The sequence below is a fragment of the Crassostrea angulata genome, chromosome 10 (genome assembly GCF_025612915.1).
Source record: "Crassostrea angulata isolate pt1a10 chromosome 10, ASM2561291v2, whole genome shotgun sequence".
Classification (NCBI taxonomy): domain Eukaryota; kingdom Metazoa; phylum Mollusca; class Bivalvia; order Ostreida; family Ostreidae; genus Magallana; species Magallana angulata.
Genome location: NC_069120.1, coordinates 40,808,531 through 40,836,044, shown reverse-complemented (window position 1 = coordinate 40,836,044; position 27,514 = coordinate 40,808,531). Strand labels below are relative to the sequence as shown.

General features: G+C 33.2%; 1 protein-coding gene across 4 annotated transcripts; it reads left to right on the top strand.

Annotated features, from left to right (window-relative positions):
• Positions 1-761: 761 nt before the first annotated feature.
• LOC128164982 (LITAF domain-containing protein-like) lies at positions 762-27,514 on the top strand. Of its 4 annotated transcripts, none has more exons than XM_052829114.1 (8): positions 762-911; positions 3,103-3,158; positions 4,291-4,332; positions 7,280-7,309; positions 7,736-7,765; positions 8,585-8,602; positions 11,402-11,600; positions 26,707-27,514. In XM_052829114.1, exons 2-8 carry the CDS (start codon positions 3,110-3,112, stop codon positions 26,813-26,815), a joined length of 477 nt encoding a protein of 158 aa, XP_052685074.1. In that variant the 5' UTR covers positions 762-911; positions 3,103-3,109; the 3' UTR covers positions 26,816-27,514. The 4 variants fall into 4 exon arrangements, with proteins under 4 accessions (XP_052685074.1, XP_052685075.1, XP_052685077.1 ...); XM_052829115.1 differs by lacking the exon at positions 26,707-27,514 and adding an exon at positions 21,232-22,217 and having other exon boundaries at positions 763-911; XM_052829116.1 differs by lacking the exon at positions 8,585-8,602 and having other exon boundaries at positions 764-911.

Genomic DNA, 27,514 nt, shown 5'->3' with positions numbered 1-27,514 from the left:
TTTTACAATTTTTCAATATTTCAATCGACATATATTGGCAAATTTAACTTAAAATTCATAAAAGTCAAGGAAAAATGAATTTCAATTTTAGCCTAAAATCAGCTTATTTCATGCCATATCTCAAATTTTACATAATAGATCCATACTTTTTGTTTTATTTTTTGAAATTTTAAGCTTTTTCTGACAAGTTTATCATAATTTGAGGAAAATTTTGAGACTTTTAAATAATTTCATTACATGTTAAATTGGTAATGGATAAAAATAGCGTTTTATCAGTGCAAAAAGGTCAAATATCAATTAGGTGAAGAAATTGTAACATTTTTCTTTATGATAATTTTAATTTTATTAATTTTAAATGGTATAAATTTGTATCTGATGCTATGGTTCATTCCGATAATAAAATATAGACTAAAGGGAAAAGCGATTTATGTGCAATCTGCACTTTCAGTGCAGAAAGGTCTTTTTAAATACACCGTAGCGCTAAATGAAGCATATAGACCCCAAAATTTTGTTTTGGATTTTGATTAAGCTATGTTTGTAGATTTTTAAAAAATACTTGAGAAAAAAACTTTAAGACCTTTAATTGCAGGATCCAACGTCCTTAAAATGTAATTAGTGGTCGTGAAAAACAACTTTAAAAAAATGTTTGATCTATATTCTCTCTTTCACCTGATGTACATGTAGAAAATAAAATGCTACGAAATGATCTTCTACATTATACTGATGTGTTCTTTTTACAAAGAATGTTACACATCGATGCCTCGGAAAACCAATGAAGCATGATCCGCACCTTTTGATGACGTCAAAAAATTTGCGCACGACCCAAAGCGGAAGTTGGTAATTGATCTGAAGTCTCGGACAAGAGATAAACACTTCTTATATTTGCCGTGAATTTTCACCAGTGTTTGAAGGTAATTCATCGAAAACTATTTCAGCTTGTATTTTTCATTAGTAATATAATCGTCATCAATTGCTGAGAAATCATTATTTGATCTGAGTACATGGAACGTACTGCCATGCCCTGTCAACAGTTTAAATAAGAAAAGTGGGAATTCCAATTCGGCAATTTCATAATAGTGGTAATAGTTATCAAGTAACAAAGACAGCAGAAAGTGATATTTAAACCCTTAAATCCCAAGATTAACTTTTGTTCTCCAATTTGTTTGAAGGATGACAAAAGCAGATACCAAGTTGAAAGTGTAAATTCGATTTATGAATGATTATGAACATGGCGCATTGCATTGTTTATTTTCTGGTAAACACCATTTCAGTGAATATTTGATAATTTTTTAAACGTTGAATATCCTTATTAAATGAATTAATTTCTTTAATGTCCTTTTACACTGACAGGTATAAAAGATTCTACATTTACCTGTTATTTGTATTTTTGATTTTAAACCCTACACACCTTAAGATTTTAATACAGTAAAACTCGTTTAGTACGAACACGAATATAACGAAATATTGGACATAGCGAAGTCTTTTTGAGTCGTCTGTAAAATTCTTAAACCTTTGCAAAATTTTACGGATATAACGTAATTGGATATAACGAATTTATGGATATAGAGAACTGATATTGAGTTCCGTAGTGGAGAATAATAACGAAGTTTAACACTTTTATAACGAATTTCTTTACAGTTTAAAAAGTTAGTATTACTATTTAACATTATAGTTTGATAAAATTCATTTTCATATGTTTTTTTTTTTAAATTCACACCAATTATTAAAGGTATCAAAGTAATGTATTTTTAGTTTAAGCCACAATTAGCAAAAATCATAGTCTGGTAAAAGAAAACATGTATGTGCTGTAGTGAATTCGCTATCGTTATTATTACGAATTCGTTATACGGATATAAAGAATTACAGTTATAATGAAGCAAATCTATTGGTCCTTAGGACTTCGCTATAACCGAGTTTTACTGTAGATAGACTCTTAAGCAATAAACAACTTTTGGTTTCAGATAAAATTACTTATTTCATTTTTTCTCAGTCATTTGAATCTATTTGATTGAATGTATTCATATTTATCATTTGTACTTAATTTTGTTTTGACAACACTTATGTTAACACAACTGTTTTATAATGCAAGTCCTTCAGTATATGTATAAAGATCCAAAAATTGGTGTTTATATGTGTATTATAAAATATATTCTTTTCCACCCTGCGCAATATAGTCTGAAGATTTGCCTATCCTTGTAATAATAACCTATTAGGCTATATAGTGTAGTAATATAATTTATTATATAACATTTTTGAATGTTTTTTCATTATGTCACAAACGAGATAATTTTATTACTATGCCCTGAAAATTGCTGATTCATACTGGAAATAGTTATATTGCCCTCCTGGAAAAAAGTTATATTTCACAGGAAATGGTTATATTGCCCTCTCGAAACTGTTACATCACCCAAAAATTCTGCATATATTAATTATGCCGGGTTTGAAATTTAGCTAAGCAAATGTAAACAGTTCCTCGAAAATAAAAATGTCATTACAGTGTCTTCTATTCAGAGAACTTACTTTAATTGTTTAATTTGAAAAATTATCATCTTTTTGAATGCATCGATTGACATTTTACAAGAAAATTTGTAAGATATGAAGATGCATCAATAATTAAAATACACCTTTAATGAGGTAAATATATTCTTGAATAGATTTTTATTTTTAATAATGTTATTTAACATATATTACATGCCTTCTCTGGCGACAACACAGAATATTTGTCCCTCGGTGACTGGAAAGCCTTAGAGTGTTATGTCGTCCTCTGCCTTCGGCATTGGGCAACATAATACTCCTGGGCTTTCCTGTCACCTCGGGACAAATATTCTGGTATTTCGCCCTCGAAGCCATGTAATATATGTACCGGTATATTAATTAACCTTTTTTATATCAATATTCAGTTTTGTCCATTTCCAATAATCATTTGTTGATAATAATTATTCATCACAAGCTATTTTATATTGTTTCCTTGATTTCATCTGTAAGTATATGATATAAAAATCACAACATGGCATTATCTATTTGTCATGTAAATTCTATAAATTTTAACATGTTAAATGATAGAGCATATCTGATGCCCTTAAATGATTCTAATATTTACAGACACATCATGTCGGACGCTCCCCCACCATATCCTGGAAACCAGACGAAGGGACCAGGTAATGTATCAGTTTAATTTTTACTGACCCACAAAGTTAGTCTATTTATAGAGTAAGGGGGATTATTCTTGATGAATAAAATAAAAAAAAATGGTGTAAGCAAGAGGCCTTTGGAAGGATTAACATTCTGTAAATAAAATGAATGCAGTCCCTATTCTTGCTCAGAGATTGTGTGCTGTAGCAGAATGATGGAAAATTAATTTGCAGCACTTGAAAACAATTTACCATTGTGTCACAATCGCACCTTTTTAGGGCCTTTTTGGCAGAGCACTGATAAATACTTTGGATGTATTGACATCACCAAATGTCAAATTTTGATACAAAATGGAGCTGCTTCTATTAGTTTAATTATTGTCTAGACAGCCTTTAATCTTTAATCTGTGATCAGATGTTTTGTGTTGATATATCATGTACATGTATTATTTAATGAAGTTTAATTAACTCAGATTTCAACAGATAAAACATTATCCTGTAATTTTGTACAATGTAATTTTGTCCTGTAGTTTTATTAAAAAAAAAAAAAGGGAAGTTGTCATGGATACATTCAAAGTTGCTTTCAGCTTGTCAGAAAGGCCAGAGAAGCTGCGATCGAATATGTCAGTTGGTAACACCTGTGTTACATTTTTAGAAAGTTAATATTTACCTGTAATTGTTTCATGTCATATTGGTTTTGGCTTCAGATATGTGAGAACTGGTATTTAATTTTCAGTATTGACTCTACTTTGTAATTGTTAGAATATTGATCACAAAATCGAACTAAAGCGCTATTACAATGATATGTTTTTATCGCTAAAGATGTTATTTGAGGAATAAATGCATGTCTAGTTTTTGGGCTATGATTACTGTCATAACCCTAAAAATTTGACAGTTATTCATTTTAACAGATAAATATTTCCATTATCTTCTTTATAAAATATTGATGTTTCATACTTTCAATTTGCCTAATCAAGCAAACACCACCAGTGCCCAAAACATGGTATTCATTATTAGATTCCATTATATATGGCAAACTCGCACAATGCACAAATAATTATCATAGATTTATGGGAGAAATGGATCGATTCTGATCTGTAGTTTAATTCCTGACAAAGTCTGAAAATGTAAATATATTTTTTTAATTCCATGCTTTCAGAGCCACAGTACCCCCCTCCTGGTGGCCAGCCTCCAATGCAAGGTAAATAAAAAGGCAGCCAACAAAAACACTTACTCTTACAGATCTTTTGGTATTTTTTTTTTATGTTTTTGTTTCCGACACAGTTGTAAAATTTGAGCACAGGAGAAACAAATAATCAAATACATGCAGTCATTATAATTTAAGACATCACATCTGAACAAGGTTTGCAAAGTTTTAGAAGATTGCCATTGACATTGTCATTGAAATAGATGTACAAATAGTGTGTTGTAAATGCGAGCTTTTTAGCTCACCTGAGCCAAAGGCTCAAGTGAGCTTTTCTGATCACAATTTGTCCGTTGTCTGTCGTCGTTGTCGTCCTCGTCGTCGTCGTAAACTTTTCACATTTTCATCTTCTTCTCAAGAACCACTGGGCAGATTTCAACCAAATTTGGCACAAAGCACCACTAGGTGAAGGGGATTCAAGTTTGTTCAAATGAAGGGCCACGCCTTTTTTAAAGGGGAGATAATTGAGAATTATTGAAAATTTGTTGGTATTTTTCAAAAATCTTCTTCTCAAAAACTATTAGGCCAGGAAAGCTTAAACTTGTGTGGAGGCATCATCAGGTAGTGTAGAATCAAGTTTGTTCAAATCATGGTCCCCGGGGGTAGGATGGGGCCACAATTGGGGATCAAGTTTTACATAGGAATATATAGAGAAAATCTTTAAAAATTTTCTTCTCAAAAACTATCAGGCCAGAAAGATTCAAATTAAAATGGAAGCATCCTCAGGAAGTGTAGATTCAAGTTTGTTCAAATCATGGTCCCCGGGGGTAGGGTGGGGCCACAATTGGGGGATCAAGTTTTACATAGGAATATATAGAGAAAATCTTTAAAAATTTTCTTCTCAAAAACAATTTGGTCAGAAAAGCTCAAATTGAAAAGGAAGCATCCTCAGGAAGTGTTGATTCAAGTTTGTTCAAATCATGGTCCCCGGGGGTAGGGTGGGGCCACAATTGGGGGATCAAGTTTTACATAGGAATATATAGAGAAAATCTTTTAAAATTTTCTTCTCAAAAACTATTAGGCCAGGAAAACTCAACTTTGAGTGGAGGCATCATCAGGTAAGGTAGATTCAAGTTTGTTCAAATCATGGTCCCCGGGGGTAGGGTGGGGCCACAACTGGAGGGATCAAGTTTTACATAGGAATATATAGAGAAAATCTTTAAAAAATGTCTTCTCAAAAACTATTTGGCCAGAAAAGCTCAAATTTGAGTTGAAGCATCCTCAGGAAGTGTTGATTCAAGTTTGTTCAAATCATGGTCCCCGGGGGTAGGGTGGGGCCATAATTGGGGGATCAAGTTTTACATAGGAATATATAGAGAAAATCTTTAAAAATCTTCTTCTCAAAAACTATTTGGTCAGAAAAGCTCAAATTTGAGTTGAAGCATCCTCAGGAAGTGTTGATTCAAGTTTGTTCAAATCATGGTCCCCGGGGGTAGGGTGGGACCACAATTGGGGGGATCAAGTTTTACATAGGAATATATAGAGAAAATCTTTAAAAATTTTCTTCTCAAAAACTATTTGGCCAGAAAAGCTCAAATTTGAGTTGAAGCATCCTCATGTAATGTAGATTCAAGTTTGTTCAAATCATGGTCCCTGGGGGTAAGGTGGGACCACAATTGGGGGGATCAAGTTTTACATAGGAATATATAGAGAAAATCTTTAAAAATCTTCTTCTCAAAAACTATTTGGCCAGAAAAGCTCAAATTAAAAAGGAAGCATCCTCAGGAAGTGTTGATTCAAATTTAATCAAATAATGATCCCTGGGGGTAGGGTGGGGCCACAATTGGGGATCAAGTTTTACATAAGAATATATAGGGAAAATCTTTAAAAATCTTCTTCTCAAAAACTATTTGGCCAGAAAAGCTCAAATTAAAATGGAAGCATCCTCAGGAAGTGTAGATTCATGTTTGTTCAAATCATGGTCCCCGGGGGTAGTGTGGGGCCACAATTGGGGGATCAAGTTTTACATAGGAATATATAGAGAAAATCTTTTAAAAAATTTCTTTTGAAAACTATTTGGCCAGAAAAGCTCAAATTAAAATGGAAGCATCCTCAGGAAGTGTTGATTCAAGTTTGTTCAAATCATGGTCCCCTGGGGTAGGGTGGGGCCACAATTGGGGGATCAAGTTTTACATAGGAATATATAGAGAAAATCTTTTAAAATTTTCTTCTCAAAAACTATTAGGCCAGGAAAACTCAACTTTGAGTGGAGGCATCATCAGGTAAGGTAGATTCAAGTTTGTTCAAATCATGGTCCCCGGGGGTAGGGTGGGGCCACAACTGGAGGGATCAAGTTTTACATAGGAATATATAGAGAAAATCTTTAAAAAATGTCTTCTCAAAAAATATTAGGCCAGAAAAACTCAAATTAAAATGGAAGCATCCTCAGGAAGTGTTGACTCAAGTTTGTTCAAATCATGGTCCCCGGGGTTAGGGTGAGGCCACAATTGGGGGATCAAGTTTTACAATCCTTAAAAATATTCTGGGAAAGTTTTCAGTCCAAAACTCAGTACTTAGTGTGAAAGCACAGATTTTGAGATTAAAGGAAGATTTAAGTTTGATGAAACCATGATTCCCTAGAGAATAGTGGGGCCACGAAGTGGGGGGGGGGGGGTTTATAGGAATAGAGAAAAATCTTCTTACAGGTACAACAACAAAAGGGGCTTTACTAAAAAATAAGAGGTGGATGAAAATTGGCAGATTTTCAATTTTTTTTAGCAAGATCTACTGTACTTAGTTGTCAAGATATTTTGATACTGTAATGCTAATTTGATCAGAAGTAAGGCAATTGTTGTTCAGGTGAGCGATGTGGCCCCTGGGCCTCTTGTTATTATGGCTATAACAGGGAATCTACATTTGTTTAAAACTGGATCTGTTTAATATCAGTAGACTGTCCTTCAAATTGCAACATTTTATTCTGAAGTTTTACTGTTATCTTTTACAGGATATGGCCAACCCTATGGGCAGCCAGGAGGTATGTCTTAGTTTGATCTCTGCATGTATTCAGGAATGTTGATTATTAAAGCGGTGGTGGAATATAACTGATTTATTGGATAGACTTGTAAACTTTTGTATGAATCATAGAATGGAAAATATTAGTACAATGTTGTAAAAATCTGCTTTATTCTAATCATTATTATGAAATACTGTTTTTTTTTTTTATTTATTGTGTACTAATACTAATATACGTTATAATTTTGGGAATAGTTAGAATGCTTGGGATTATTGACTTCCTTATGTTTATGTTAACATTTTGTTTGAAGGCCGGGGTAGATTTGTTTGCAATTTGTATATCGATTTAAAAGGGGGTACGTGCCAAGAAGTGACTTTACTTCCTGGCATTTAAATGTTTGACTTATTAGATTTACATATAAATCACATTTTTCTCTCTCTAACAAAGGGTACCCTCAACAGCCATATGGACAACCAGGTATAGGAATGGATGTGTAGTAGTGTGTGCACCTTGTGTCTTTGAATGTGTATAGACTGAAGAATGTGTTTCTTTCTCAAAACCTCAAAATCAAATTCATCTATGTTACCCCAAAATATTCTGTACCTCCTATATTACTGGTACATGTATATATACCATAACTTTTTAGAGGTCTGAATCTCTCACCGTTTTTCTCTACTTTATTTCATGGATGGGTCGTCGGATGGGTGAATGGGGGAGAAATAGTCAAATTTTCACAGAAAAATGTATGTTCATATTACTTGTGTTAAGACGAAAGGAATATGAAGTGATTATGAAAATGAATAACCATTATTTGAAACATGCACATTTTAAAACTTTTGGCACTTCCTATGAATAGCAGGGAACTGTAAAATGGGAGTGAGTTTCAGGCCTGTTTCATTATAAAGTATACTTTCTCATATTGCATAACTATGCTAGAGGAAGAAACACAGTCTGGAATACAAGTAGATAGTGATAACTGAAAATAGTATATGGATTGTGACTTTGTGATTCCATGTCTATTTATTCCTTTGTTAAATTACGATATGTCTTATTTATTTTATTTTAACGTTTTCTACAAACTAAAAGTAGTTTCAAATTCAACGTTTAACAATGAAAAGTTTTTCAAGAAAAAAAGATGGACATTTGTTATCAGTTTATTTAACAAGAAAAGATTATTATAAACATTTAAACTTGAAAATTTTTGTTATTGAAAATACAAAACACTAATACTTGCATGACCTTATGATACGTATTCCTATTTGGTGTAAAATTCTAACACCTTTCAATATTGACCAGCTTATGGACAGTACCCAGGTAAGAGTTACTTCCCTCTACCAGATTGTAGATGTCTGTTCAATATGTCGGAGGCAAGACTTTGTATCATGAATTATCTAACCATTAGATCCTCGTTGGATAATGTTTACAAATGTATATTATTCGAAACATCATATGTAGAATACATGTGATAAATATACAACTAGAGCCATTTTAACAATGGGGACTGTTAATTTATGCTATAATTTCACTTTCAGTCATTGGCTTGCTGAAATTCTGACTCTAAAAATATCACCAGCACAACACTTTATGCATCAGTTTCAACTTGTTTTGCTGGATTAATGATAGACAGTTATTTAAATGGCTATAGATGGAGTATTTTAATTTAAAAATCAATTAAGTGGAATGCTACACCAAAATTTTATTTTATGGAATTTTTTTTTTTTTTAACTACAGATTTTCTACCTTTTCATGAAAAATACAAAAAAATTTGTATAAAAAAATTAAGGGTATATATCCTTCTTTGAACAATGCAATCTTGCTTCAGAAATAATACTCTAACGATCTATAAAATAAAATTTTGGTGTAGCATTCCACCTTAAGGAAATTTTTAAAGACACACTCAGACATATACATGACCTTGTTTAGATGAAATTGATACAAAGTTCTTGAGACATACCTGTAGAAATTACTCCAGAGTTTGATATTGTGAATCAGTCTTACCTCTGCAATACTAACAGATGGAATGAAATGAGAGAAATGTACACTCAATCAAGAAAACCTTTCCTTAACATCTAAGTGATTGCATGTGTGAAGGTTTTTGTCAGAATAAACTAAGGTTCTTTAACTGTCATGAATTTTGCAACAGCATTTAGGTTTTAATGACATTTGATACAATTTTTCGTACTTATTCTATTGGTTTAATAGGATTGGCTATATAGCACAGCTTTGAATCAAAGTATCAACTGACAATGATGTTAAATTATTCACTTTCTAATTTGTATTTGTACCATATATGAGTTTTTTGTTAGAAAAAAAATAAATCTGATTTATAAAGAAAGCATTCGTGCAACTTCATAATACATGTACTTAGCTCTCTTGAGTTTCAATGACTAGTGATCTGACTATGTGTCATTTTTATTCTCACAATTAGAAACTCTCTAGTTTTCTTTATTTCTTTAGCCATCTAGATGAAATTTTTATTGTAAAGATGAAATAAATTAATTGATACTGATTAGTAGAAAATTCTTTGATAAACTTGCTGCCATAGTTAAAAAAAAATGTACATCATGTTTGAGGTAAAATGTAACCGAGCTAAAATTCACACTTTTTGACACTACTTGTTTACGATTTTTTGTGTTACACATGAGTTGATTGAAAACATGCACTTCAACATTAATGTATTCAGAATACAGATCAGAGAGAAGATCACACCTTGTACAGTCCTTTAGTATTTTAAATAATCTGGTTTCTGTACACAAATGCGCATATGGAATTGAATGAAAAATTTGTCAACATCATAAATTGATGCAATTTGTCATTTCGAAATCAACAACTTCATTTGCAAGCATGCTGGGTAACTGTTGATTGCTGAATGCATGCTGATTCAGACACATGGATAATGGCACTGAAAGAGATAAACTCAAAAGAAAAATATTGTTTTAAGTTCTGCATATATGCATGTGCGGATCTAGAAAGGGGAGGGAGGTCTGGTAAGTCCTACCCACCCTGGAGAATTCAATTTCTTGTATATGTATTTGTATCGTTAAAAAGTTACTGAAAATTTGAATATTAATCATCATAGCTCTGTGGTTGAAGTATTGATCAGACTGGTGAACTGCAGATCATCAGTTTGAAACTGCTGGGGGCTCTTGATCATATTTACTAAATTAAGTTTTGAAAATCTTAATTTTATTCAAAATTGCGTATTTTTTCGCCTATTTGACTTATTTTTCGTGCATCATGCTATGTATCTTTTATGATCAGGTAATTTTCTGCTGATTTGAAAAACTCTATCAAGGTCCACCTTAACACGAAATTTCTGGCTGCAATTTAGTCTTTTTATGCCATATTTATTAGGAATAATTTTTTCATATGATAAGTAAACATGCTTCATCATGGAAATTAGTTTCTGCAAAGGACTATATACGGTTTGGGCCTAAAATGGCCCCTTTAAATGAACATCGTCATTTTACTGTTATTCTTCGTATTCTTGGTACAGGTATACATTTGAAATTTTTTTATAACTTTCATTTTGATTTAACTGCCCACAGTTTAAAAATATGACATCATGAAGTTTATCTTTTCCCGCCATTTTCGCATATTTAGCATAAAACGGCTTGTTTTGAAGCAGTTTTTCTTTCAGAAAACATTGAGCGATTGCTTGAACAACCAAAATATTTTTACCAAAGATGTATCTATTCAGGACTTATAAGTGACAAAAAGTTCGTTCTTGTTCAAATCCTCGCTCTATATTTCCCAGTCAAAAAAGGATTAGAAAAATGTCAAATTTTGACTGATTTTGATTGAATTATAAAAATAGCGTCACTTCTGAAGTCATATACTGCCAGTGAGTGTAAATAAATCAAATAAATCGGCCAAACATATAATTTATATCAACTCCTCTCAAAAATAACACAACAATTTAATGTACCTGAAACACTTTTAAAAATTGCGAATTATGGGGGCCAAATTTGACTAATATCATATATAGTTTTTTGTCAGTTTTAAACTGCAAAATATGGTTGTAAATTCAAATTGATTTACAGTATAGACATTTCAAAGAATGCTGGTGTCTTTTAAATTGAAACACTGAATGACCCCCTCTGCTTCTTGTAGGCTATGGGCAGCCCGCACCAGCACAGTATGGGCAGACCACAGTAGTAGTGGCTCAGCCCACTGTAGCCATGGTACAACAGTTCCGAGAGAGCCCAGTGCACACTAAATGTCCCCACTGTCAAGCAGAGATTGTCACCGCCACTTCTTACGAGACTGGGACATTTGCTTGGATCATCTGCCTGGTGTTGTGCTTTGTTGGGTAAGAATTAAGTAAATCTAAATAAGTGATTGAAGCTAAGAGATGATGTAGTGAATATAGAGATCTTGTAGTGAATAGAAATATGTTGTAGTGAATAGGGGTGCAACCATACACTTGCCTCACAATACGATACGTATCACGATACAGAAAATACGATACGATACATATCATGATACTTTCGATGTGCTTTTAAACATAACAAATAAACAATGATGCATACTTTGGTATCGCTTAATCTCCAACTTTTAGTTATATCATTTTTTTTCCCACATATTTTTCCTAATCAGCTGTATAAATATCAGAATGTCAGCATGATCTGCACAAGGCAAAAATCTAATGTTGACATCAATATCGTTATTTCAACACTGACAACAATTAAATTATTTATGCTCTTTTTATAGATGTAATGAATTTTCTGACAGCAAAATATTTAATGACTAGGATGACATTTAAATTTAATTGCATTTTTGCGCATCTCGGAATGTGGCATTAATTTCTTGCAATAACAGACAAATGCATGGATAATGCCGTTTTATACGAGGTGCAATACGCATGTTGTTTGTTTGTAGGAAAACGTCTGCAAAATAGTACTTACATGTAGAAACACTCAATATGGGAACTTTGTTTACCAATTTCATTTATCCTATAAATCCCAAAATGCTACCATACCGAGGATTTATGAGATGCACTGTAGCAGGGGGCAAAATTTAATATTGCCAGTGATTTTTCTACATTTTTCAAATGGGGCCTGGACCTTTACATTTGGGAAAAATCATCGACATTTTCACCATTTTGGGAAAAATTAATAATATTGTTTTTAAACCTTATTGAGTGTAAAATACAATTTATACAAGAAATGTATAACCTTTTAATAGATTTGCTATAAAAATAACAAATTTTCATCACACACAATTCTAACTTTGTAATTTTCTTTTTCTCAATCTTTTGAAGTTGTTTACAAGTTTCTCTAAATTTTCACTGCATAACTCTTTGTTCCGGTGACAAATTCTCATTAATGCATCTGTGTTTTGTTCAGTGAGCCTATTTCTTTTTTTCGGTGATAATATTTGACAAAAGCGAAATTCCCTTTATTAAGGTCTTCCGTTTTCCAACGGAAGACCTTATTGTTTTCGTTTGGTTTCTTTTTCCCTATTATTATTATTTTTTTTCTTACAAAATTTGTGCAGGCGATTTCTCGAAAATGGCTCAGCCGATTTTCGTGAAACTTTCAGATCTAGTAGATATTAATCCGAACTTAATATACATTTTTTTATTTTGATGACGTCATTTCCGTTCTTGAGAAAATGACGTTTTAACGATTTTCGGAGGGTCGGCTTGTCCAGGGATCTCCTCCTAAACGGTAAAAGATATTGAGTTCAAACTTTCAGGGATTGTAGACAAGAGATTGTAGATGTGCTATTTGGCGTTCATATTTGTCAAGCTCAAAAGGCGTTTAAGCTCGCCTGGTCCCGAAAATTGAGACTAAAAAAACGTCGTAATTTTTACTTGTTTTCTTAGTTTGTCTCTTTTCTGAAAAATATTTTGTTAACACTTGTAATGCAAAAAAGATTAATTTTTACAAGACCTTTCATTTGATATCAAGAAAAAGGGGCTGGATTCTCAAATTAAGGGACAAAAGGGCCCAAAAGTCTTTCATCTGTAGCCGTTTACTGAGAGATATTTTGTGAAATGTTATAGAAGCAAATATGTTTATCTCACAGTTATATATCCAAGCAATGTAATAATTTTATTATGTGTTACGTAATTAAGGGTTTATAGGGGCCAAAAGTCCAAAATTTTGATCACCCATATCTCAGAAAGGAAAAATATTTTGTAATGCAGTACAGAAGAAAAGTTGTTTAAAATTATGTTCTTCATAATATGCGACCTTCAAAATTTCGTCAAACGGCCCCTATAAGGAGTTAAGGGATCGGCCCCTTAAACCTTCTTTCTCATATATCTCTAGAACGTTAACAAATTTCTAAACACTTGTTGAACAAAATTTGTTTAGAATTAAATGACCTTTCATTTGATATCAAAGAAAAGGGGCTGGTCCCTAAAATAAGGGGACTAACGGGCTCCAAAGTCTGTAATTTGTAGTCCTTTACCAAGAGATATTTTGTGAAAGGTTATAGAAGCAAATGTGTTTATCTTACATTTATGTATTCAAGCAATGTAATGATTTTATCATGTGTTTTGTAATTAGGGGTTTTTAGGGGCTAAAAGTCCAAAATTTTGATAACCTAGATCTCAGAAAGGAAAAATATTATGAAATGCAGTACAGAAGAAAAGTTGTTCAAAATGATGTTCTTAACAGTATGCAACCTTCAACATTTCGTCAAACGGCCCCTATAAGGAGATAAGGGATCGGCCCCTTAAACCTTCTTTCTCATATATCTCTAGAACGTTAACAAATTTCTAAACACTTGTTGAACAAAATTTGTATAGAATTAAATGACCTTTCATTTGATATCAAAGAAAAGGGGCTGGTCCCTAAAATAAGGGGACTAACGGGCTCCAAAGTCTTTAATTTGTAGTCCTTTACCAAGAGATATTTTGTGAAAGGTTATAGAAGCAAATGTGTTTATCTTACATTTATGTATTCAAGCAATGTAATGATTTTATCATGTGTTTTGTAATTAGGGGTTTTTAGGGGCTAAAAGTCCAAAATTTTGATCACCTAGATCTCAGAAAGGAAAAATATTATGAAATGCAGTACAGAAGAAAAGTTGTTCAAAATGATGTTCTTAACAGTATGCAACCTTCAACATTTCGTCAAACGGCCCCTATAAGGAGATAAGGGATCGGCCCCTAAAACCTTCTTTCTCATATATCTCCAGAACGGTAACGAGTTTCTAAACACTTGTTGACAAAATGTGTTTAGAATTAAATGTCATTTCATTTGATATCAGGAAAAAGGGACTAGCCCCTTAAATTAGGGGATCAAAGAGCTCTAAAATCTTCTATCTATAGCCCTTTAATGAGAGCCATTTTATGAAAGGTTAATAAAGCTAGATTTGGTATAATACGTTTATATATCCTAACAATATAATGATTTTCTCTTGCGTTACCCAATTAAGGTTTTTAGGGACCAGAGGTAAACAAGTTTAATCTTTTCTATCTTAATTGGAAGAAATGCAAATATTTTAAAAAGCTATGTCAGAGACTTATAAACAGCGATACAATAAAGCCTTAGTACTTCACTCTTTTTTCCATAACATGTTTTGTTGTCGAAAATCAAAACCGATGATGTCATATTTTCTTCTAAAAATCGGACGGAAGACCTCCTCGTTGCTCGCAACGAGATCGTGTCTAGTTACAAATGTATTTTATCGTAACTCCAAATACAAGCACAGGTTAAGATGATATATCAGAGGAAAACAGTCTCTTAAGACAATATTCAGACAGAACTCCTTGTATACGCTTTGAATAGTTATACCTGTGCTTGTATTTGAACAAAAAATTTCGATATTTTCGTCAGACCAGTTGTGTCCTTCTTGCAAAGTCGTTTAATATAATATTTTGCATTATGCAACATGATTTCAGACAGATTAAATGAATAACTCGGTCTTTTCCCCCTCAACCATGCATGTTGTCTTGGTCTTTCATACGCATCATATAACACCTGTATTTTCAATATTGACGGAAGAGTCTGAATGATGGAGATTCATTGCGTTCAATTGTAGATAAGTCGTACGAGAAAAAATCAAGTAAATAAAAACAATGTAAATATTTTACACATTTTTTATTGGGAAAAAAACCCAGATCAAATTGGGAAAAATCACTGATTGCGAAGCACGAGTTTAAACATCGGAATCCATTTTGAAAATATAATTTTCAAACCGAATTGGACGGATCAAAATTTTTCCGATTGAAATACCAAACCGCGGTATAGCCTACACTATCGTGACATTGAACAGTAGCATATTTTACCCTGATATACCGTCTCACCGTTTATCGTTGCACCCTTAGTAGTGAGTATTCTTCGGTAGAGAAATCATTCTTCTGAGAGAGACATTTTCATTGAATAATCCTTGAAACTCTTACTTGGGGTAATGAAATTGTACGTTCCATTCTTACTAAAAGAGCATATAAAAAGTGCTTTCAAGCAAAACAGAAAATTGCTTACGAAATCTGATATAATTGGAGATATGTTTTAGCATTTCGGTTTTATGTGAGCAAGAAATCAATAGTATTTCAATGAAAGCTCAAAGTTTTATGGACTTTGTTCTCCTCACTTGTTATTGTCTGAAGAATGGGTTCATTTATAGACTTCCCTTGATCCTTCCCTGCCTAATCCTTGTTGAAAGTCCCCCTTTCTCTTGGTTTTACTATGTGAAATTAAAGTTCCTATGTGAAGGAATTCTGCATGCAGAACTTAAACAGGCATGGTCATGATTTGAGCTGAGACATTTTTCCCCCTCAATTATTGATGAAAAAATGCCCAATGTTGTGAGCCCAATTTTAATGCCAGTTGTCTTGTTCAGTTCACAGAAATTTTAAGCTCAATTCCTTACCTTGCCCCGTTAAGATAGTGCATGCAACTTGTATTGTGTATAACTTGTATAATACTGTACACAGGGTTTTTTCGCCCTGAGGTTTTTTGAATCTTGAATTTGCCCAATCACAGTTAAAAATATATTCTCTGTCAAATTAACACAGTTATTTAAAAATTCTTAGAATTCACCTAGTCTTTAACTCGCTCACTGAAGATGATAGCAAAAGGGGCGGAAATTAAATGGGCCGAATATTTCCCTGGATACAGTAGTACTTCCCTTCATATGGATTATTCAGAATTTTCAGTGTTGTAGATGTTGCAGAGTATTTGCATGATTTGAAATGTTTTATGAACCATGCTGTACTCAATGTTCTGTGTTGTGAAGGTGCTACAATGACAACATGCATATATTACGCTTAACTCTAATTAGAAGCCAATGGGCATGCAAAATTTTGTAAACGTGCATTTTAAAATCGGGTGTTAAGATGTAGCCGCTGAAGTAACATCAAAAGTCTTAGGTAAGGTCATTCATTTTCTTTGTATTGAATATTTTCTCCATTTACAATCATCTCTAATTCTTAATCTACTAATATTCATCATATACTAACATCACTATGCTGGTAAAAGATTTGTTTAGTGTATTAGTTAGAATGAAAATCTAATAACAGACTAATGATAAGGATAATCTTTCTTAATCCTGTATTAAACAATCAGCACCTATGAGTTGTTTATTACTCAGTCCTGCTCATTTTTTAGCTCACCTGAGCTGAAAGCTCAAGTGAGCTATTCTGATCACATTTTGTCTGTCGTCCGTCTGTCTGTCCGTCTGTCTGTCCGTCTGTCTGTAAACTTTTCACATTTTCAACATCTTCTCAAGAACCACTGGGCCAATTTCATCCAAACTTGGCACAAAGCATCCTTAGCCTAACGGGATTTAAAGTTGTGAAAATTAAGGACCACGCCCTTTTGCAAAGGGAGATAATTAGGAATTTATGAAAATTTTCCAGAAATTTTCAAAAATCTTCTTCTCATGAACCATAAGACCAGGAAAGCTGACACTTGTGTTAAAGCAGTGTAGTAGTGTAGATTCATAGTTGTGAAAATCATGGCCCCCGGGGGTAGGGTGGGGCCACAATGGGGGATCAAAGTTTTACATAAGAATATATAGAGTAAATCTTTAAAAATCTTCTTCTCAGAAACTAATCAGCCAGGAAAGCTGACACTTGTGTTGAAGCATCCTCAGGTAATGTAGATTCAAAGTTGTGAAAGTCATGGCCCCCAGGGGTAGGGTGGGGCCACAATGGGGTGTCGAAGTTTAACATAGGAATATATAGAGTAAATCTTTAAAAATCTTCTTCTCAGAAACTAAACAGCCGGCAAAGCTGAAACTTGTGTGGAAGCATCCTCAGGTAGTGTAGATTCAAAGTTGTGAAAATCATGGCCCCCGGGTGTAGGGTGGGGCCACAATGGGGGATCAAAGTTTTACATAAGAATATATAGAGTAAATCTTTAAAAATCTTCTTCTCAGAAACTAATCAGCCAGGAAATCTGACACTTGTGTGGAAGCATCCTCCGGTAGTGTAAATTCAAAGTTGTGAAAATCATGGCCCCCGGGGGTAGGGTCGGGCCACAATGGGTTGTCGAAGTTCAACATAGGAATATATAGAGTAAATATTTAAAAATCTTCTTCTCAGAAACTAATCAGCCGGCAAAGCTGAAACTTGTGTGGAAGCATCCTCAGGTAGTGTAGATTCATAGCTGTGAAAATCATGGCCCCCGGGGTAGGGTGGGGCCACAATGGGGGGTCGAAGTTTAACATAGGAATATATAGAGTATATCTAAAAAAATCTTCTTCTCAGAAATTAATCAGCCAGGAAAGCTGACACTTGTGTGGAAGCATCCTCAGGTAGTGTAGATTCAAAGTTGTGGAAATCATGGCTCCCGGGTGTAGGGTGGGGCCACAATGGGGGGTCGAAGTTTTACATATGAATATATAGAGAAAATCTTTAAAAATCTTCTTCTCAGAAACTAATTAGCTAGGAAAGTTGAAACTTGCGTGGAAGCATCCTCAGGTAGTGTAGATTCAAAGTTGTGAAAATCATGGCCCCCGGGTGTAGGGTGGGGCCACAATGGGGGGTCGAAGTTTTACATATGAATATATAGAGAAAATCTTTAAAAATCTTCTTCTCAGAAACTAATTAGCTAGGAAAATTGAAACTTGCGTGAAAGCATCATCAGGTAGTGTAGATTCAAAGTTGTGAAAATCATGACCCCTCGGGGTAGGGTTGGGCCACAATGGGGGGTCGAAGTTTTACATATGAATATATAGAGAAAATCTTTGAAAATCTTCTTCTCAGAAACTAATCAGCCAGCAAAGCTGAAACTTGCGTGGAAGCATCCTCAGGAAGTGTAGATTTAAAGTTATGAAAATCATGACCCCTGGGGGTAGAGTGGGGCCTCAATGGGGGGTCGAAGTTTAACATAGGAATATATAGAGTATATCTAAAAAAAATCTTCTTCTCAGAAATTAATCAGCCAGGAAAGCTGACACTTGTGTGGAAGCATCCTCAGGTAGTGTAGATTCATAGCTGTGAAAATCATGGCCCCCGGGTGTTGGGTGGGGCCACAATGGGGGGTCGAAGTTTTACATATGAATATATAGAGAAAATCTTTAAAAATCTTCTTCTTAGAAACTAATCAGCCAGGAAAGCTGAAACTTGTGTGAAAGCATCCTCAGGTAGTGTAGATACAAAGTATGTATTATGTATTATTGTACATTGTCCAGATAGTTTGTATTATGACTCCATGAAGCTGATTTTATCATATCTATTGTTTCTCAGGTGAGCGATGTGGCCCATGGGCCTCTTGTATTATATATGAAAATATTGACAGATGTTTTAACAAGTGAGCATGTGAAACAAGTTACGAGGTAAATTTAAGGGGAAGGTCATTGCATTTATTTGTGTAAAATCCTTCTCCAAGGAATATTGTCTCTCCCCTTGTCCTATCTGGTCAGTAGAATGCTTGGGTAATAAGGTTGTGCAGTCACCTTGAACCAGCTTTCTAAGTCAAAGTTTTAGCAGATCTCAGTGTACATTTTTCTCTACTCATGACAGTGTCTGGCTCCTTCTTTAACATGGCACAGTCCTTTTTAAGTTCCCTTATAATGATGTTATTTACTGAAAATAAGTTCCTTTCTCCATGATACGATGTTGAATGTGCTGTACTGTAATGTAAATGTATTTCACAAGAGGTAGAAGTTCGCAAATTCATTTAGCACTTAGATTAATGGACAAGCACACATAGATAAGAATGCAACACTTTGCAAGCCTGAAATTCGTTTATTCTTATAATGCAACCAGTAATCTATGTTAAAAGTTGTATAAGTAATTAAATATTTTACTTTAAAGAATATATTGTGAGAGGCACATACTGGTACAGCATATTTAAAAAATTCAGTTAGAAGCAATTAAAGGGGCATGGTCACGATTTTGGTCAAAAATAATTTTCTTCAATTTTAATATTTACAATGCTTCAGTAAGGCATTTTTAATATGCTACCAGAGTTTCGGTGTCATTCGTTGAGTTATATGTGAGTTACTGAGCTTGAAATTCTTTGCTATGTAAACAAAGCTTTTGTTTACATTTTGAACATTGAAATGAAAATGTCAGTTTTAGACCTACAGTGAATGTGTTCCACGTTAACAACTGTTTATTTATGCTTAAAATGAATAGATAGTTAGACAAATCAGCTTGAAAAAGATTTTACTAGTAAATTGGACATTTGTTAACAAAAACAGGGCACGACCCTTGTTTACGTGACAAATAATTGTGAGCCCTGTATCTTGCTTATAATTCAACGACTGACTCTCAAATTTCATTTGATTATTAGAAATGCATTCCTAGAGCGTTGTAAATGATAAAAACAGAAAAATAGAATATGACCAAAATCGTGACCATGCCCCTTTAAGTTCTTGTTTACAGTTATGTGCACGAGATCAATTAATGGTAAATCAATGTTCAGAAAGTACTAGAAAGCAGTTAGCAAGCTTGTTGGTAATATTTACATTAAAATTTCAATTTGGGGACACTGTAGAGGTCCTGTACAAGCTTGTCAAAAAAAACCCCCAACATTCTAGTGTAAGACTAACCAATGTCCTCCCTTCTTAGAATACCATTGTGCTTTATCTCTTAAATTGTTTGAAAAATGAAATAAAACAATAATTTCTACCCATTGTTATGATGGGCATATATCATTTAAAAAAGCAAAAGATGTTTTTGTTTGGATTCACATTGTGTCGAATGCAGAACTACATTTAAAAATTTATCAAATCATAATTTAGGTCGGTAAACATAAAAGATAAGAGTCAAATTGTCCTGCTATATAAAAAATTCACAACTTTTAATGAAATATGAAAAAAACAGAATCAAGAGTAAAAATATACCATTCATAGGCGTCCATATGGACACAATACACATCTATTTGGATTTTGTAAAAATGTACAAAGGGTAGTGTCTACCGGTAAAACTTGGCGTTAAACCAAAATTTTAGTTAAAAAATACAATTAAGATTTTTACCATGAAAGTTTGTATCTGTTAGTTTGCTTATTTTCATAATAAAATCACCAATATTTTCATTTTGAACCTAGTTATAATGCATACAGAACCAGAGGAATAATATCCTTGTATGACATAATGTACTATAATGTTCGATTTCGAAATGATTTTTCATTCAAACTACTGATCCATTTAATCATTAAATGTTATTAGATGTGTCATTTTATTGCCCAACTCTAGATCAAAACTAGGTAAATGCCTCCTTCATTAATAAGAACAATCACTTTATTAGTTTACAAGAGATAGTTTTTTAACCTTGTTTTTAAAAAATGTGATATACACATCAAACTGGCCCAGCTCTCAGTACTCTCAATACCTTCATTCATCAAAGGTAGCACTTTGACTAAGCATCCAGTTGCGTGATAGTTTTGATTACATGACATAAAGCTAAACTAATGTGTTTAGCTCATATGCTATTCCCTTAAAAATTACATTTCGTATGTATCAGCATCTCATGTTATTTTTTCAATCTACTTGTACAAGATTACGAAAATGATCTGATTTTTTTCTTCGACAGATGCTGGCCGTGCTGTCTGATTCCGTTCTGCGTAGACGGCTGTAAGGATGTGGTCCACTCTTGCGCCAACTGTCACCAGACCATCGGACGTTACAACAGAATGTAGACCAAAGAGAGGAAGTGGGGACCAGTTTAGAGGACGATCAGTTCAAGAAATGAACAGTGGCACTGTTTATAAACACCATTGGTCTTTGATTCTAAATTTCAAATGATAACTAATTTGATTTTTTTGAAGCTGTTGAGATTAACCTGTAGGTACATGTGCTATGAAAGATAACCAAACTGATTTTTTATCAACATTATTGAATATCTCATCATGTACATTAAATTACATTTTTGTAATACCCTTAATTGTTAAATTGTAGTATACATAATTGTCCTTTGTTGTGCATTTTTTATTGTAATATTCTAACTACTTGCCTTTAAGAATCTCTGCTCATCTTTCATCAAGTGGTGTACATCTAAAAGCAAATTCTTTTAAATCTCAAAGTAAATTGATTTTAAATATTGGATTTTAAATAATTTCTTTTACCGTTCTAAAATCATTTTTCATATTTGATTTGATTAAAAATAAAAAAGTAACTTTGTACATAAATCACCATCTGAATCTGTTAGATTGTATTTTAAATCTGTAAGTGTTGTGGTTAAAATGCACGTTTTGTAAAGATTGTGAAATTGGGCATTAGTTTTAATGTTGGAGGTGCAATGAATTTTGCTGTGATGTATTTTATTTTTGAGAGAAATGCCCGATTTATTTGCTTACACACATATAAAACACATGTGCACTAGTTTAATTGATATATGATAACACTGGTAAACGCTTTGCTTTTCTAAAAAAAAAAAAGAGGAAAACTTTTTATATGTTTAAATTTATGATTTTTTATAATGTTTTATTTGTTTAAACAAGACAATTGATTAGTACACTAGGATATATTCTCTGTATTTAAAGTCATTTCTCAAATAAACCCTTTAGTATCGACTTAAAATGTTTCTTTTGTTTTACTGAATCTTAAGATTGAAGAGACTCCAAGAAAACCTTAGCTGATCAAGTTAATTATCTAATAATAGTTCTATTAAAGGTCTGATAAAATTTTCATAGTGAAATATTTACATTCAGTGTATATTTCCCCTTATGTTTGCTTTTGAAACCTGCGACGTTCAATTTTTTATGAATACACTTTGCTAATTCATGCGTCATGAGCACAAATATAAACGTCACCACGTGTTTCGAGTATATTTATTTATGTAAGATTAAAGAAACGTTCAACTTTTCATAACCAATTTGATATGTACTTTTGAAAAATAATCATTGAATTATATCTACTCCTCAATTAAAAAGATTTTTCTTTACAAAATTTCTGGCACGATATTTTTTAGCCGCGGAAACGTATTAAATAAGATGTTAATATGGCTGTTCCATGCATTTGTATGTTTCATATCTCTGATTAAGAGCGTATATTATAATGGCTTTACAGCGACGATACACATATATTTCATACAAATAGACATCAGTATAAATATAAGCGTTGAATGTTATTTTTGAATGTCGTCGGTCGCTAACGCGCGGTATTCAATTTGTCTGCACCGAATTGGTGTATCATAGGACCGAGGACATCCAAAAATAAGCATTCAATGCTTGAAAGGAGAAAGGGGGGGGGGGGGGCTATTCATTGTAATATTTGAAGATTATTTGTTGATGTAGTAGGTCGTATGTAATGAACATTGATGAAAAATTCGTAAATTGTGTTTTGGTTAAGTGGACTCAATTGCGTACCAAAAAGTCCAACTATGTTAATTGTCATATTTTGATCTTGTAAAAATAGATGGGTGGACAATGTTTGTAAAATGCCTATTGGAGGACGGATAAGATACTGTAAATTGAAATATCAAGAAGTCTGATATCCTTAAAACACCATTCAAAACTATGTATATTTACCATAACAACAACTGTAATCCTTAAATATGTTTAAAACTTATGTTGTTTAAAACTGGCATATGCATATCAAACCCTCCAAAAAGTATCGTTTTTAAAAATTAACTGCCTTTTCTTTTCTAGAGCAGGTCTTTGCTCCATGTTTTTGTCATAGTCTAAATAAAGTCTAATGGAACCGATTGCAACGAACACAACATGCAGTGGTTACTGTGATGCTAACTTGTATTATAAAATTATCAAATAGATTAACATGTATTATTGGAAAAAATAAAAAAATGTATTATATGACTGAACCAAATGGACATTTGCGCTATTTCATATCCCAATCTTCGTTCGTTTTAATAAACCTTGCGATTGTAGTGTTAATTCATGCTGTAGAAATTACCTAGTACAATCGTAATTCGTGCACATTATGAGGCCAAATTTTGATCCACCCCATGATGAAAAGTATTACAGATTAAAAAAAAACGCTATTAAACCAAGTTATAAATTTTAAGCAGCAGTTGCAAAACATACTTGCAAATATTATTATACCCCCGCAAACAAAATTTGGAGGATATATAAGAATCACATTGTCCGTACGTCCGTGCAATTGTATTTGGTCCATATCTTTCATATGGAGAAACATTGGAAGTTCTTACTTAACAAAAATTGTTTATGACCTGAAGATGTGTCATGATTTTGACCAAATGTCATTTGGACAAGTCCAAGGTCACTGGAAAGAAAATAAATGTTTTATGGAGAATCATTGAGATTTCTTACTTTGCACAAAGATTGATTATGGCCTGAGGGTGTGTCATGAACTTGACCAAAGTTCAGTTTTGCAAGTTCAAGGCAATTGTTAAAAAAAAGCATTATTCATGTCTAGGCTATATCTTGTAATAGAAATGATATGAATTTAAAGAATCTGGGGGAATAAGCCGTTGCAAATGCCCACGACCTTCTCATACTTCTAATAAGAAGTAATGAACGTACGAGTTAACTGGGCATTTAAACGGTGGACAGTATTTTCCAAATGAAAATGTCCAAAAAGTCGTAACTGTGCTTAAATTTTAAAGTACATGTATTTACATATACTTTAAACTGGCAAATTTGAAATGACAATCACGTACTCGTTTAAAGAGTTTAAATACAAAAATGTTGATTGCTTTCTAAAAATATTTTATTTACTAATTTACCTCAGTCATCATATACAACCCTTAAGGTGGCTCACTACACCGTGAAATATTTTCTCAAATCAGTAGAAAATTACTTGATTATGATAGATATCATAATGAAGAAGAAGTATTTAAGTCTAATAGGCAGAAAAAATGCGTAATTTTGGATGAAAAATTACATTTTCTAAAATTTAATTCAGTTAACATGAACAAAAGCTCAGGCGGATTCGAACTCATGAGTTGCGGTTCAGAAGCCCAATACTTTATCCACTGAGCTACGACGATATACAACACAATTGAACGATATAAACAGTTTAACAAAACATTTAAATCGCCATCTTGTGACGTAGTGTCATAAAAAGTATAAGTGTAGGTGTAGTGAGGTACCTTAACGCAGGGGAGTCGACAAAGAGTATGGGGGAGTCGATTCCACCATTTTAGTAGTCGATTTTTTCCGCTTCGGAAACAGGAGGAATTTAGGTAACACCTTTTGTAGGTATTTAAAACAAGTTTTTCCAAATAAAAAAATGAGTGGCGCCGGAATCAAATTGAAAGGGGGGGGGGGGGGGCTAGACTTGTACAAAATATTGACAAGCAAAAAAAGGTCTTTCGAATGTATAAATTTGCAAAAAAAAAGTTAGCGCCCCCCCCCCCCCCCCGGTTCCGACGCCTATGATATATACCACACGGAAGACAGCGGTAGTCAAACCACTAACGTATAACAAGGGGACTTAATTTTCGTCACTGGTCAAACTTTCTGTTGATCATTGGTCCGAGTGGTCCATGTGTCTTCTGGTACAACTACTACGCTTTTTCTTTCACAACAAAACACGCATTTGTAATGTGATTTTCCTGCCGATACAATTGGAAGTGAAATACATGCCTAGTTAATCGTTGAATTTTCATTAGGCGCACACTGTACGTTTGACTTAGCTTGTATTCTGCATTTTGAACACAACTACATGCTTTTGTCCAGCGTATGTCCCTGTTGTGTAAACAAGACTCTCAAGGATTCAGAGATGGAACGTTTTATCTTGCCATTTAATAGTTTCTTGCATGCACAACAACCGTTTGTTTACAATATGAAATCGTGCAATCTTAAAGAGAATAACATACATTTTATATTTTATAAAAGTAGTAGAAAACGCATATCAAATAATTTTAAGTTATTATTAGCAAATTTTTAATTATTAAGAAAAGAAAAGAAAAATACATTTTAACAATGTATATTGTTAAGTATAAAAAGAAAATTACATTTTAACAATGTAAACAAAAAGATAAACAAAAAAACCCCAAACGCGTACGATTCGAACACCCGCTTTTACAGTGACTGACATTTGTTCAAAGAACTCCTCGCTTACCACTACACCACCGATTCGCTTGTTTAGAGGGTATAATATAGCTGATTGTATTGTTATCAGTATTACGCAAACAACTGGACTTAGCCATTTAAAGACCAATCTTAAAAATTAAAAGAAGAAAACGTACTTTTTACCATAGAGTGGGTTTTCTTACCATTTTTTGGAAAATCGAAAAAGATAGACGTTAATATGTGTTATCAATATTCGTTCTTTAAAAAAATGGTACGATGACCCACTCTATGAAAAAATATAATTTGAACATCCGATTTCTATATCATTTTGTTGCCAAATTAGCATATAACTATTTTGTTGTCTTAATAACAATTAAATGTGAAGTAACTTTATGTGGGTTATGGCAGCACTGAATGTATATGATTACATATGTTTAATAAAATTAATGTAACAAAAGTGAAATTTGTTAGGAAAAAAAATTTTATTTTTTTTAATGGACCTATGTGGTTTTTTGCCTCGGCTTATTCCACCAGATTCTTTGTCACAAAGATTGCTTGTGACCTATTATTATGCCCTGATCATGAGCTTTGGCCATTTTTTGGAAGTGAAAGGTCACTAAAAGAAAATGATGCATCCTTTACTTTCCAACAGATGAATACCAGTACTTGAGTTATTATATTTTCATAGCGGGGTGGGGGTGTATCATTTGTGAGCTTGCTCACATTACCTCTAGTTTCATAATGTCATCTTGTTGCTTTTAAACAACATTTGGTATTCTAATCAAAAACCTATACATATAAACATCTCCCAACCCCAAGCCCCACTGCATGTATGGATAAACTGATTTCACTTCATCTGTTGCTGTAAAAGGCTAAGCTTGTTGGATGTCTTGAGATTTTGAGACTTTTTTCATTTTCACATGGAAAATTTATTTCCTTCACACAGTTTTTAAGATTGTTTTGTTAGTTCACGATTATGGAAATCGAAGACAGTTAAGCTTAATTGTGATCGAGCAAGGGTTTTTCCCATATTTTCTGAAATAAATTCAAATATGTGTTGTTTTGTGCTGTAGGTGTGATTTGGGCTGTTGCCTCATCCCTTTCTGTGTGGATGGCTGCAAGGATGTGACCCACAACTGCCCCAACTGTAACCAGGTCATTGGCAGATACAACCGGATGTAATCGGCCACGTGATTGATGCGCATCAGCTGAAGGTGGAGCATGCGCAAGATCATACATTAAGAACTTTTATTCTATCTTGTTAATTCTAATTGTGACATTTCTGCATATAGTTGTGATAATATTGGAGATATTTTAAAGGAATCATTCATTTACATACTGGATAATCTTATATTTACATGATATACTAGACTTCTAATGGTCGCGATTTTATGTGATGTCATAACCATTTGTCATGCCTACTTCTCTACGAGTTTCTGTTGCTTTTTGTTTGGCATTATTCCAGTCGTCCCTCGTCTTTTATATCTCCACATTTTAATCTATATCTGTTTAGTTTGAGCTTACTGCTTGCATCTCTTTACTCACTTATATGAATACGAAAAAACTTGATGACATTAATTTCATTGTTTTAATGCTTATTGACATTCGCGCCACATATTCTTTTATATTAGTGGCGCTTTAGTGATGGTTATCAAAGACTCGAGGAATGCACTGTGTCGCGCAAGCTTTCGTTATTTAAATCACTTATAGATACATGTACTCTGGCCATAGAAAATAACTCAAAATTTATTGTGATCTGTCATCGAAGTACCTCTCCTCTTTACGCGTGTATGCATTTTACATTTCTACTGTTTGTTTATTTTTTGTATATTTCTATGTAATTCTTTCATCAGTCATAAAATAAATCGTATCCAAAATGTT